General features: G+C 46.0%; 1 protein-coding gene across 18 annotated transcripts in view; it reads right to left on the bottom strand.

The window, feature by feature from the left end:
• ARHGAP17 (Rho GTPase activating protein 17) overlaps window positions 1-13,071 on the bottom strand; it is an 89,805-nt gene that overhangs the window by 21,415 nt on the left and 55,319 nt on the right. For all 18 annotated transcript variants that reach the window (XR_007472039.1, XR_007472037.1, XR_007472035.1 and 15 more), the window contains exons 9-14: window positions 12,838-12,919; window positions 7,759-7,886; window positions 6,206-6,317; window positions 5,580-5,661; window positions 3,315-3,395; window positions 1,389-1,502 (exon numbers count right to left, since the gene is read on the bottom strand). Coding sequence is in view for 8 of the 18 variants with exons in the window: in XM_049699028.1 (XP_049554985.1) it covers window positions 1,389-1,502; window positions 3,315-3,395; window positions 5,580-5,661; window positions 6,206-6,317; window positions 7,759-7,886; window positions 12,838-12,919 (599 nt within the window). In the remaining 10 variants the exon portion in view is untranslated. The remainder of the gene's footprint in view (window positions 1-1,388; window positions 1,503-3,314; window positions 3,396-5,579; window positions 5,662-6,205; window positions 6,318-7,758; window positions 7,887-12,837; window positions 12,920-13,071) is intronic.

Consider the following 13,071-nt stretch of genomic DNA (forward strand, 5'->3'; position numbering starts at 1 on the left):
TTTGTGAATTGCCATTTATTTAAGGAGCTTTCTGACTTACAGAAGTTTCTAGCTGTTATAGAGCTAAATCTACTTGTTTCCAGAACTGATTTTATGTTTATAAAATTCATTTATATCCCAAAAGCTAATAAATATTTACCTGTCGTGTTTATGCTTATTTATTTATTTTTTAACCTGCCATATTTATGACATCACTCTTTATATTTACCTCTGTGGTCTTCCTGGAATTTATTTGCTATAAGATGTGATGTACTATGTAGTTAGCTTTTATATTCACTTATCTTTGATTTGCTTTATGACATTGGATCTTTGTAAAGAATCTTATAAATACTTTCTGAAACAAGAGTGAGCATACATGAGGGAATGAATGAGTTAAAGATAGAAAGATTTTGATTCAGAAAGTCCCTGCATTTTTTGATGGAAATCTGAACCGCTCATGATTTTACAAAGCTGAACAGCAGTGACCGGGGGCAGGGGAGGGTGGTGAAGCTTAAGGACAGACTCTATGGGCCCCACCATTTCCCTGCTGTGCAACCTTAAGCAAATTATTCGTCCTCTCTAAGCCTCAGCATCTTCACCTGCAAAAGTGAGGACAAAAGCACCAACTCCAAGAGATAACTTGTGAGGATTAAATGGATCATCATAATGCCACCAAACAGAGCAGACAACAACGTGAGTGATTTCCCAGACGCTTTCTAGCTGACCTCCCTGATCCCTCTCCTCCAGTCAATCTACAGCTCTCAATGCCAGCAAATTATCTTTCAAAATGCAATTTGATCAAGTCATTCTGCCGAGAAATTCTGATGCTCCCTTCCCCCCCATGACCCGTAAAATAAGTTCCTAACATCTCAGCAAGATACATGAGGCCCTTCCTAACCCGGCTCCAGCTCCATAAACCTCGGCCACAGCCTCATGGCCCCTGTGCTCAAGTTACATGAGACCACGTGATTACGCACCTCCCCCCCCCCCACACCCAGCCAATATAGACACCAGGCCCTTTCACACCCGCTGTGCGGGGCTCATTCAGGTCCCACGTGCGGGAAACCATTCATCCATCAGCCCCTCAAGTGCCATCGCCTCCTGAACTTCTCAACCTGAGCTGTTTCCTCCTTTATAACGTCTGTGATACACAGATGTGTATGCGGAGCTTATCACTGCACTATAGCCGTCCACCTGCCTGGCTGCCCAGAACTGGGGCCCCTTGAGGACTGGGACAAGGTCTCCTACACCTTTGTGTGACCAGCGTCTGGGACAGGACCCAGCTCACAGCAGTGCTCCGAGAAAGTCAGCTAAAGGGAAAGATCAACTTCAGAAGTGAGTTACATTTCTATTGTTTCCATCAGGCGGAAAGAAGTTAAAATAATAGGATATGGGAAATGATTACTCACCCTTCATTTTTGGCCCATAACAAGTTAGGGCCTAACACGATTGCAATGTTGCTGGGAGTCATTTTATTAATGTCACTGGTCTGAGCAAGCTTTGCAAGGAACTTGATTAAATACCTATGGAACAAAAGAGAAGGGGGAGAGCATCTACTCTGAAATATTTGGAGGAATAGTATCTCCCTGCCTGGGGGGCGCTCAGCCCCAGACTGCTCAGGTGCTAACTGCAGGGTGTTAAATGACTAAATCCAAATCCGGCTCGGGGTGTGTTCTTTGTTTCATGGAACAGATAGTTTAGGGCTTGAAAGGTGAAAACAGATCAAACGTAAACCTCAAAGATTTGATCTCTATATGCTGTGTATTTCTAATCTGTTTCTCCTTTATGCCCTATCTACCCCGAAATAGATTATACTATGATTAACAATGGGATCAATGTTTTTAATACAAACATAATAAAAAAACAGAAGTATAGTCATATTGCTTAAAAGAAACTGTATTTGAAAATGCTTTAGGCTGTAATTATGAAGATATCCAATCTATCATATAGATATACTCTCTTATGTACAAGAACAGCACTATAAAAGCAAAAAATTAAGGACAACCCAACTATCTACCAATAGGGGGTGATTAAATAAATTACAACACAGCCACACAGTGGAGTACTATGCAGTCATAAAAAAGTAAGAAGTACTGATATGGAAAAACCTACAGGATGTATATTAAGCAAAGAAAGCAAGGAGGAGAATGATGTATATAATATACATTGCCATTTGGTTTTTTAAAAAAGTGAAAGCTGTGAGAGAAAGAAATGTTTGTACATATGTATATGTATATATATATTTGATTCTATATGTATCATCTCTTGCTGACAGGATATATAAGAAACTGAAAACATAGTTTGTGTCTCAGGAGAGGAAGTAGGGTGGCTGGGAGAGAGGAAGAGGAGAGAGATTTTTTCCAATGTACATCTTTGAACTTTGAACCACGGGAATGTCCTCCCTATTCAAAAAACAATTAGTAAATATTTTAATGAGTAAATTAAACAAAATAAAAGGCTAAATCCCAAAGTAAAAGAACTGTAATTCAGTCTCCACCATAAGACACTAAATGGGCTAAGAGTACCTGCAATTCCAAGCTGGGTGTGTTAAATGAATCAAATAAGGAATATTATATATATCAATGCACTCATAAGGCAAAATTGAGAGTTAAGATGTTAAAAGAGAATGTTTAGCTTAGCTTGGTGACAGGACCTAAGACTGAAATTAACGGTCAAGTGGCATACCAGAAATTTCACCAGTCAAGTATTTGTCATTTTGGACCAAATCCTCTCACAACATTTTCTTTGGTTTTAAATGACTTTGTTACCTGGGGCTACCTTTTACCCTTCTCTCTATGCTTCTTCAAAGTTATATTTTAAGTCAAAGGGAAAATAGAGGTTAAATCCTAGAAAGTTGTTCCACGGTAAAATTTCCTAAAAACATAGTCATTCCATGAACTAATACATAATCTGCATTTCTTGAAATTTTATTTAGCAGGATGATTTGTGCTCTGCTTAAAATAAATTATGTAGCATATATGAAAGATATTACAGAAAGTACAGCTATTGTTTAATTTTTGCCTTGTAGATACTGGACAATTTAGACTCCAAATCCAACATACTGTCAGTCAACCTTTCCACAAGAATTTTTTTCCCCAATAGCTGCAACGATAAAATGATCAGGCAACTTACCTATTAATGCCAGACACAATCAGTGTGCTTCAGGTGCATCACAGTAATATACACCAAATCCCCTTCCCAGCAAACCCGAGTTGCTCTCCAGAGCATTTTTTTGATGTGCCAAACAGGCTTGAATTAAACGGCCTCTGCTGTGGATTAAACCATTCTTCACTGTAGCTTGGTGGCTTAATTTGCAGAATGCCAATCATACATACCTAAAGTTAACAAAATTTTGTGGTGGCAACTTCTGACATGTTCTCCACAAATCCTGAAGTTTTTTGTCTTGATCTTGTACACTGAGAAAAACAAATTTATTCATAACCATTTATTAATGCTCATTTTAGGAATACCTGTGTTCATCTGCTATATTCACAGCGATGCCTCTACTGACAGAGAAAGCACAGCTGGAAAACAGCACAGCGGGAGCTCCCTGGTGGTCCTAGTGGATCAGGTTTGGCACTTTCACTGCCATGGCCCGGGTTCAAGCCTTGGTCAGGGAACTGAGATCCCATGAGCTGCGTGGTGCAGCCAAAATTTAAAAAATAAATAAATAAAAAATGTTTTAAAAGCCCATTTTTTGGGAAAGAAATTTGGAGTCAAATACTAACCAACATACTCTGAGCAGTTAGTCAGCCTTGCCAAGACTCAGTCTCCTGATGTGCCAAACTGGGGATAAGAATGTTAATTCTGCCAAGTGACCGTGAGGCTTCAGAGGCAGAACAAGGAGGGACCCCCCAGACCAATGCATGGCACACAGGAGACATTCTGAAAATTCTGTCTAGAAAACGTGCATATTCACGTACAGCCTTGGGGAGCCAGATGCTCCCAGCATCCAGACCCCTGGGTCTCTCCCTGCTCTCAGTACTGCTCAAAGGCTCCAGGCCAAGAAGCCCTTTCTGTTGTGGAGCAACTGCTGGAGGTCTTCTGCTGCAGAGTTTCAACGTGCAAGCTTTCACAGGCCCAAAGAGCCTGCAAAGCAGAGTCACCTCTGCCCACCAGCGGCACAGAGTGTTCGAAGTTGCCCACACGACATGCCTTTGGACTTAAAACCTCCTCTACAACTGAACCAGCCTGCAGAGCTTCGGGTAGGGCTTAAACATGATTATACTTTAGAAGCTAGTTGACGTGTCACCGGGAGGGGATGACAGTTCTCAAGTGTAGAAGCAACACACCGGTGGACGGATACCTTCCTTTACAGCTTATTTCCTCACAGGATGAGTTTGGGAGTCTCAGAACAGAGAGAAGAGTCAAGGCCTAGGAGAAGCGAAGAAGCCCACCCAATACGAGACCCTAGAACCCCGACCTGACACTGAGGGCAGGTTCCATTCCTTCAGCCCCACAAACACGGGCACTCACGGCAGGCTGCGCCCTGGGCTGGGTTCCAAGGACACAACCAGACCAAGGACTTACTCTGACTTTAAAATCCTCACCACCTACCAGGGACAAAGTCCCTCACTCCACAGCTACGGAGAAAAGCTCAGATGCCTGGTTCAAGTGACGACATAAAGCTCGTCGGAGCACACAGCTTATTTGATGGGAACGGGTGACTGCATCTGAAGACGGGGGGAGGAGTGGAAGGGCAGGGGAGGTGTGTTCCTCTTCCCTTACAGGTGAGGAATTAGGCACCTCTGAGTGAGAACCGGGAGGGACAAGTTGACAAGGATGTGGGCTGGTCGGCGGGAGAAAACCTCTAGAACTTTTGCAACAAGACTGCCTTGCCTAAACCAACTACTTCTGGGCAGACGGAAGCTGGGAATGGAGGGGAAGGGATAAACAACAGGAACTCCAGCTTTGGGGCAGAGAGTTCTGGGTCTGAATTCCAGCTCTGCCAATTATTTGACGCCATTCCTCCCCCAGCCTCAGTCTCCTCATCTGTAAAAGGAGGATAACAACAACTTCTGCCTTTTATGTCATTAATTATGGGCTACAGGAAGTAATGGGCATAAGGATTACTACGGTACTCAGCACTCAGTAAGTGCTCAGTAAACATCTATTGTTACTGATAATGGTAACATTATATTATTACACAGCTGAGTTCCCACACAGCTCTAAATACACTATTTTAATGTTATTATTATTTTTTTATAAATTTATTTATTTTTGGCTGTGTTGGGTCTTCGCTGCTGCAGGCGGGCTTTTCTCTAGCTGCGCTGAGCGGGCGCTACTCTTTGTTGTGATGCGCGGGATTCTCATTGCGGTGGCTTCTCTTGTTGCAGAGCACTGGCTCTAGGCGTATGGGCTTCAGTAGTTGCAGCACGCGGGCTCAGTAGTTGTGGCGCACGGGCTTAGTTGCTCCGCTTCTCGGACCAGGGCTCGAACCCGTGTCCCCTGCATTGGCAGGTGGATTCTCAACCACTGCGCCACCAGGGAAGCCCTTTAATGTTATTTTTATGATCCCCAAGGATAAGATGATTTACAAAGGGGACAGAGTATTGCGTCGTTTCCTTTAGCTTTTAAAACTAGGTGTTCTTTAAACTTACCTTGCAACTTGTGTCCATTCTTCATACAAATTAAAAGTCATCAAAGGTTCAGGCAGTTCCCGTAAATAGGACTTTAAAGCACCTGAAATTATTAACACCCTCTTTGAGTATGACAAGGGGCAAGGCCGGAACTCTCAGGATATATTATTTTGCAAATTGAAATGATCTCAACTATAACCGTTCACAATGTATAGAATAAATCATGAATTGGCAGGAGTGGTTACAGAATGAAATGCTCATAGAACAATTTCCATCCCTTGTAAAATATATTGAGAGATCAATAGAAAATAAAATTAGTTTCAAAGCTATCTTCTTAATAAGACATCATCTCTCTAGGCAGATGGAGATTTGGGGGTAAAAGGGAAGAAAATAAAAGCATGTCTCTAAACATTTGGATTATAAGCTATCTTCACCTTTACTTAATAATCAGGAAAACAAAACAAAACCCCCAAAACAGGACTAGAAAAGATATGTATGTGTAAGTGCACGCACACATGCTTTTCAGTTTTATTTGTCATTTCAGTTTTGTCACTTAAACTTATAAGGAGACCATTTAACTGTCACTTAATATTGGACCTTTAACTGATGATCTGTTACCACCTTGAGGGCGCCTCCTTGGAGCTCACCTGCTACAGCATGGGGGTCTGAGTAGAACTCATCCAGGTGAGAAGTAGAACAGTCTAAAGCAGCTTTCAGTTTCTTTAACTTGGAGGCCCCAGCCCCAATTCGGAAAAGGCCCTAAAGACATGAAAAGCCGTTAGTATCAAGTTCAAGTTGTGAGCCTTACACTGAGTGGCAGTAAAAATCTGATGGAAGAGCCTTCCACCCACCCCGCCCCCCCAGCTCCAGCACAGCTTATCCAGGAGAGCTGCAGGGCTGTCGGGAGGAGTAAAGAGGACTGAGCTTGTACCCCGGGCAGAGTGACAGGCAGAGAGCAGACCATTTTCAATCAGTGCTAGCTCGTGCCCTGCCCCATTGCCAAAATAACCATGCCTGTTAGGAATCTATTTAAAAGCTGTATTTCATACTTCCACCAGGTTGATCACCATGGATTTTCTAAATTTAGGAATATTTTTTAAAAACTGAAATCTCAAGAAAAATTGTTAGGCTTGACTACCGGTCACTTTCACTGCCCTAAATGTTACTCGGAGAAAAACCCATGACAGGTCAGCCACAGGAGCAGGCCTGATGGAGACGTTGGGCCAGCACTTATAAGACTTGGGCTTTTAGCAACATTAATCTAGGCAGAGTTTCCCAACCTCAGCAGTACTGACACTTTGGGCCAGATAATTCTTTGTTGTGAGGCTGTCCTGTGCACTGAAGGATGTCTAGAAGCATCCCTGGTCTCTACCCCCTGGATAGACAGTAGCAACTCTTCCCTCTGCTCCCCAAGTTGTAACAATCAAAGATGTCTGCAGACCTTGCCAAAAGTTCCCCGGAGGCAGTGAAACCGGCCTTGGGTGAGGAGCTCTCATCTAGGCTGTTAGGAGCTGAGGTGACGTTGATGGGGTCAGGGTGCGGGGGCGTGACTGGAAGCAAGTGCAAGGAAGGTTCCCCAGGGGGTTTCTTGATCTGGGTGCTGATTACATGGGTGAGTTCAGATGGTGAAAATGTATCAAGCTGTTCACTTATGATACATGCACTTTTCTATATGTACGTTACACTTCAATACTAAGCTTTCAAAGGTTAAAAGAAGACTTGTGTTTTGATTCTAGCTCTGCCCCGGCATGAATTCCTCGTGTGCTGAATTCCTTGTCTACACAAGAAGAGTAATGAGACCTGCCCTGCTTGGTTCATGGGGTTTTCTGGGTAAGGATTCCACAAAATAAAGTATGTAAATGCCCCTCCCACTTCCACCCGACAACACAGTTCTACACAAATATAAAATTCGTGTTATTAGAAACTAAAGCTCATGGGAGCTCTGGTTCTATAGCACCTCATGAAATTCATTTTCACAAATCACAACCACAGTGTAAAATGAAATAATCAAATGGGACCAACAAGAAAAAGGCAGAGTGTACTGCAGGTAGGCAAGGTAAGTACTGCTCTGTGAAACCTCTGTCTCATTTAGGGTCTACCACGGCAACATGGACAGGGTCTCAGCGTGAAATGTGGTCACGGTGAGCGCGGTTGGAGAGCCACGGGTCCGCAGAGGCTGGCCGGGGCGGTGGGGCCTCACCTCCTCCTTCATGCCCGTCTCCAGGAGCAGCATGACGCAGGCCTCGAGGGGCAGCGCGATCTCACGCCCGCTCCGCTTCAGGTGTTCTTCCAAAGGCGTCCCGAAGGCGGGCTTCTCTGCCCACTTATCTAGAGCAGCAGATCATTCAGTAAGACACTAGACAACCTCACGGCATTGCCAAGTTATTTCCTCCCCCAAACTACTGAAGGGGATTTTTCTTTTTTTTTTTTTTAAAGCCCGTAGCCAAGGATTTGGAAAGGGGGAAGCATCTATTCTCTTCGCTTTTGTCAGTTCCCATTTACTAGGGTACAAAATGTGTGCCAGGCTGGGGAGGTGACCAGTAGATCAGCGCCCTGACGCGCCCACGTGGCACCCAATGCAAGATGCCCAGAGGAAGCTGCGATGGTGCTTCTGGCCCAGCATCACACCCGCATTTACCCGAGACGGGTGGGCTGCCTTGCGCTAAAACCAATGGTCCATCTAGGCACACTGTTTTCACTGAAATTTATCTGGCCATGAAAAGCATAACTGGTCTTCTACCTAGAGGACGAGAAGTAGACTCCTTCCATTAAAAAAGGAAATAATTTCTTAAAAATTTAAACACAGGCCAAGCATTGTCATACAGGACTGGAGAGGGCCCATGCCAACCCCTATTAGAGGCGACATCTCCAGTACATGCAGCACTTCTGGTGCCATATCCCCAAAGAGTCCAAGGCTCTGAGTAGGAGAGAATGTAGCCCCAAGGCAGCTGAGGCTGGAGGCTGTGCCGACAGCAGCAAAGCAATACTGCATATTATCTTCCAGTCATATGCTCTGCTTCGTTCCACAAAAGATTTGAGGCAGCTTAGCAAAAAGACATACAATAAAGCGGGAAACAGAAACAGGCATTTCGGACATGGATGTATTGAAGGGGAGTAAGAGGGGTGTGGTTGGGCGCAGCCTGCCTGGCGGGGTGCAGAGATCCAGCACTGACTGAGAAGCACACAGAAGCCAAAAGGGGCACACCAGCTGGTGGAAAATACTCCACTGGGGAAGCGTGGTTCTTTCCAGCGACAGGAAGGGCTCATGTCCCTCTCAGCCTGCGGACGTGTGTCCTTCAGCCACTCTGGTATTCGAATCCTGGATTCCAGGCAGGCAGTGTAACCCTAGCGTGGCTCTGACACTGTCCTACACGTGAGAGCAGGTGGGGCCCATCACAGGAAAGAAAGTGAGATCCCACAAACCCGCAGACCTGGGCGCTTGTGAAAAGTCAAAACTTGATGGCAAGAGCAAGTAGGGTAAAGGTTAAAGGAAGGGGTGGGGAGGGCGGAAGGCAGTGGCCACTCTCAGAACTGTCCGGAGGCCCCTCGTCCCTGGCTTCAGCCCCGGCCCTGGTCAGTGGAATTCCAAACACAAGAAGCATCCAAGGGCCTGGCCCTTCTCAGAGCTCTGCGACAGTCCTCTCAAAGGCCAGATCTTACCTTGAATACTTTCTCCCTTTCATCTAAAGCAATGATTCTCAACACAGGCAGAAAAGGGCCAGCTGACCCTTCGCCTGGGCAGATACATCAGAATCACCCAGGGGGAGTTCTGCAAACGACTCCTGCCGTCACCTCCCCATGCCCGACCCTACTATGCTGAGAGGCGGGCACAATCCAGACTCCTGCTGGAACTTTCTAGTAAACCCTGGACAGGGTGCCCTCCCCCACCTCGGTGGAAGGTTGGCAGAGGGTGGAGGTGAGAGCCGCTGACCTAGAGGCCACTCCGGAGGCAAACTCCACCGCAGGGGCTGCTCCTCAAACCACAGACCTCTGACATGCAAGGCCCTGCAGCAGGCACCCAGAGTTCACAGCGGCCCCCCCGCCCCTGGGATGAGAGCAGTCTACGTGTGAAGAAAACACAAGACACACAGGCAAACGCACAACAGCAATGAACAAGACAAGACGTGTTTGCTAAGCCGTGGCAGAAAAATGGTATAGACTAGGGTCGCAAACACAATCGTCTGCAGGGGCCGGATGGGCACTGGAGGTGCGGGATCGGGGTGGGCAGGGCGTGGTCGGCCAAGACGCAGCAGCTGCTCCTTGGCGTCAGAGCAATGTCACCACGCGGGAAAGCAGACCCAGCGTCGCCAGGCCCTCTGGACTTTCAGGAGAAGCCAGAAGTTAGCACTGTTATGTGAAAAGAGTCTGATTTTTAAATGACGGCAATTAGTTTAAAAAGAAATTTATTTTTATTTTTAATGAGATATGACTGTTTGCGACTTCTGGTGTAGACCATAAATGCTAGAGTGATTCAGGAGACGAAAGTGTTCACTGTTGGCTTCAGTTGTCAGAGAAGGCTTCTCAAAGAAGGGGAGCTTGGCGAAGGTCTTAGAAGATGGACAGGAATTAAATAGACCAGGAGGACTTAGGCTGAGAAAAGACCAGGGATCCTGAGTCTGGGGATGGACACTTTATTCCACACTTGCGCACTGGGCGACAGGGGCATGGAGTAGAGTGAGGCAGTGAGAATGACGAGGAGGGCACAGCAGAGGGAAAAAGGCACCTGGCGAGAGGGTATCAGAAAGGAAGGAAAAGATGGCTCCAAGGTTTGAAACCTGGATTGTTTGGAGAAAGGAGGTACCAAGGAGACGGAGGCGGGGAGGAAAGGCCAGCTGGTGTGGGGGAAGCATCAGTTTGCTTCTTGAGATACGCTGAGTTTAAGGTGACAGCCGGTCATCAAAGGGAACTGACACTGAGGCTGAGAGGATAGAGATGCAGGTGTCAGTGGAGGCCACCAAAATGAGGGGATTTTGAGAGAAAAGGTGGGAGGGAGGGAGAAGAACACAGGAGAAAGGACTGGATCTCAGGAAAGGCTTGACTTCTGAGGAGGGGACAGACATGAAGGAAACACAGCCTCAACAATGACAGAAAACAATCGAGTGAAACGAGGGGAAAAAACTGACAAGAGACGGCTCAAGCCACGTCAAATGCCAGAACGTAACAATCAGAATCATCTACCCATTGGGACTTGCAATGTTTCTTTGTCTGTTTGTTTTAATAGCAGAGTGACTGGGAGTAGAAACCAGACTGCAAAGTGTCAGGGGTGGGAAGGGGGTTAGAAAACGGAGGTGGCCGACGGAAATGAGTCATTCGAAGAACCTCCCAGGAAAATGAAGGAGAATGCAATGAAACGGGGCATCACACTGAGGACAGGCAGGTACCGAACTAAGGCCAGCCGACCGAGAGTATGAGACCAGGGTGCACAGGGGCACGGGGCAGACGGGCAAGTTTTTTTTTCTCCTACCGTAAGGACACTCTGAGTCTTTCTGAAAACAGAGAAGAAGGAAGAGGAGGACAGAACTAAGACGAGAGGCAGACTTGCGGACAGGCAGAGGTGAGAAGGGTTGAATTCCAAGGCTTGGGTGAAGGCGGCAGCCTTAGAGAGAAAGAAGAATCTCATTTCCTTCACTGGCTACTCCCCCTCACACACCAGCTTCCCTTGTTCCATCCTAAACCTCTTCCCTGCCCCTGCCTGTTCCCCATGACTTTCTGACATACTTCTCTAGGGAAAATAGCCTTGGGTAAAAATAGAATGGGAGTTTAAAAAAAGGGGGCATGGCGCTGCTTAAATCTTCTCTTTTTTGGGCCCGTTAAGTCAACCTTTCCAAACCAGGCTTATAGCCATTCAAAGGCTAGGATGATGACGTTTACTGTTTTGTCCTGGGCAGGGCCCTGCACACAGAAGGTACCCCACAAACACAGGCTCCCGGTGCTCTGACCTGGGCCAGCAAGAGTCGGCCCCTTGCGAGGCTGACTGTTCGCCAGCAGCTTCATTCCTTTGCACTCTGACTCAACCCCATTACCCACGGATCAGGAAATGGGATCGCTCTGGAAAGCAAGGGCAGCTCATCCTCTGAAGATTGGCCCAGCAAATCAGAGCCACTACACTCAAGATGGCTAAAGACCTGGCTAAGGGGTCAGTCAAGACATAGCATTTTCTTTTCTTTTTTTTTTGGTCGCGCTGTGCGGCATGTAGGATCTTAGTTCCCCGAGCAGGGACCAAACCTGCGCCCCCTGCAGTGGAAGCGCGGAGTCTTAACCACTGGACCGCCAGGGAAGTCCTAAATAGAATTCTCTGATTCCAAAATCTAAGGACTTTCAGGCACAAAGTCACACCCTGCTGGGATTGCCTGCAATTTAGGGGAGGAGGAGTGGTATTCTTGAGGGGCCAGTGTGTACGCACAGACATAACCAGCCCCATTCACACACATGCTCAGTCTCTTTCACAATCACAGAGTCATCACACTCAGCACCTGGCTTGATCCTCTTTCAGCTTGAGACCAGTGGTTCTGTCTGTGGCACCTGAGTTCCAAATGTCAGGACTATATCATAAGCAAAAGAGTATAACAGGTCCAAAGGTGACAGAGGAATGTCTGATCATTTACTGATCTCTGCTGATAAGATGCTCTGATGGCAAATCAGAGAGAATTAGAATCAAAAGAGTTAATGTTCAGTTTAAAACTAAACATCAAAGGAAAGTCTGGTCCACTCGTAAGTTGAGGGTAGGATCTGCAATGTGCTTAAATATGGTGGGCAAAGTGAGTGCTGATGAGAACAAGATCTGAATGGGGTGGTCGTGGTCTCACAATTCAATCACACTGATTATGTGCCTGATGATGCGGTATCAGGTACTGGCTTCTAAAATTCCTTTTGGGAAGTCCAAAATTTTTTTCATAGGATGTATGCTCTTGGAATCACAGGGCTAGAATTAAGCCCTATGAAACAAATAACTGATTTGCAAAAAGATAATTAGAGGCTAGAATGTTTTGAGCCTATTTAGAGGATAGAAAAACAGATGCTTCCCCCAAAGGGTGCAGCTTTCTCTTCAACTGAAGATTTCAGAAGAACTGCAAATGTTCCATTAGTATGTTAATTTGCGTTTGGAAGAAATTAGAGAATGCAGCAAGGGAAGATGAAGGTGTGCTGGGAAATAGTGCCCGCCGAGGCAGAGAGGCTTTGTCCAAAGGAAATGCATGCAAAGGAGCTGAGTAAAGAAGAACAGAGGCAGAAGTGGCAGAGGCGAGAAGAAGGCATCAGGCCAGCACGCAGGTTACGTTACCTTGATGGGCTCGCAATTCGGGAAGGGCCTTTTCTAAGACTGCTAATGCTTTTCTATGGTAATCTGCTTGAGCTTCTAATAACTGAGAACAGACCCACATTCAAAAACAAAAGTAACGTTAGCATTGGATGGACACACACACAATGGCTGAGCAAAACCAAAAATGACATCTTTTGCAAAAAAGCTAAAATGACTCAACTTTTACAATGCTTTAACGTCTCGTCAGGGCAAAGT

Source organism: Orcinus orca, chromosome 16, assembly GCF_937001465.1.
Source record: "Orcinus orca chromosome 16, mOrcOrc1.1, whole genome shotgun sequence".
Taxonomy (NCBI): domain Eukaryota; kingdom Metazoa; phylum Chordata; class Mammalia; order Artiodactyla; family Delphinidae; genus Orcinus; species Orcinus orca.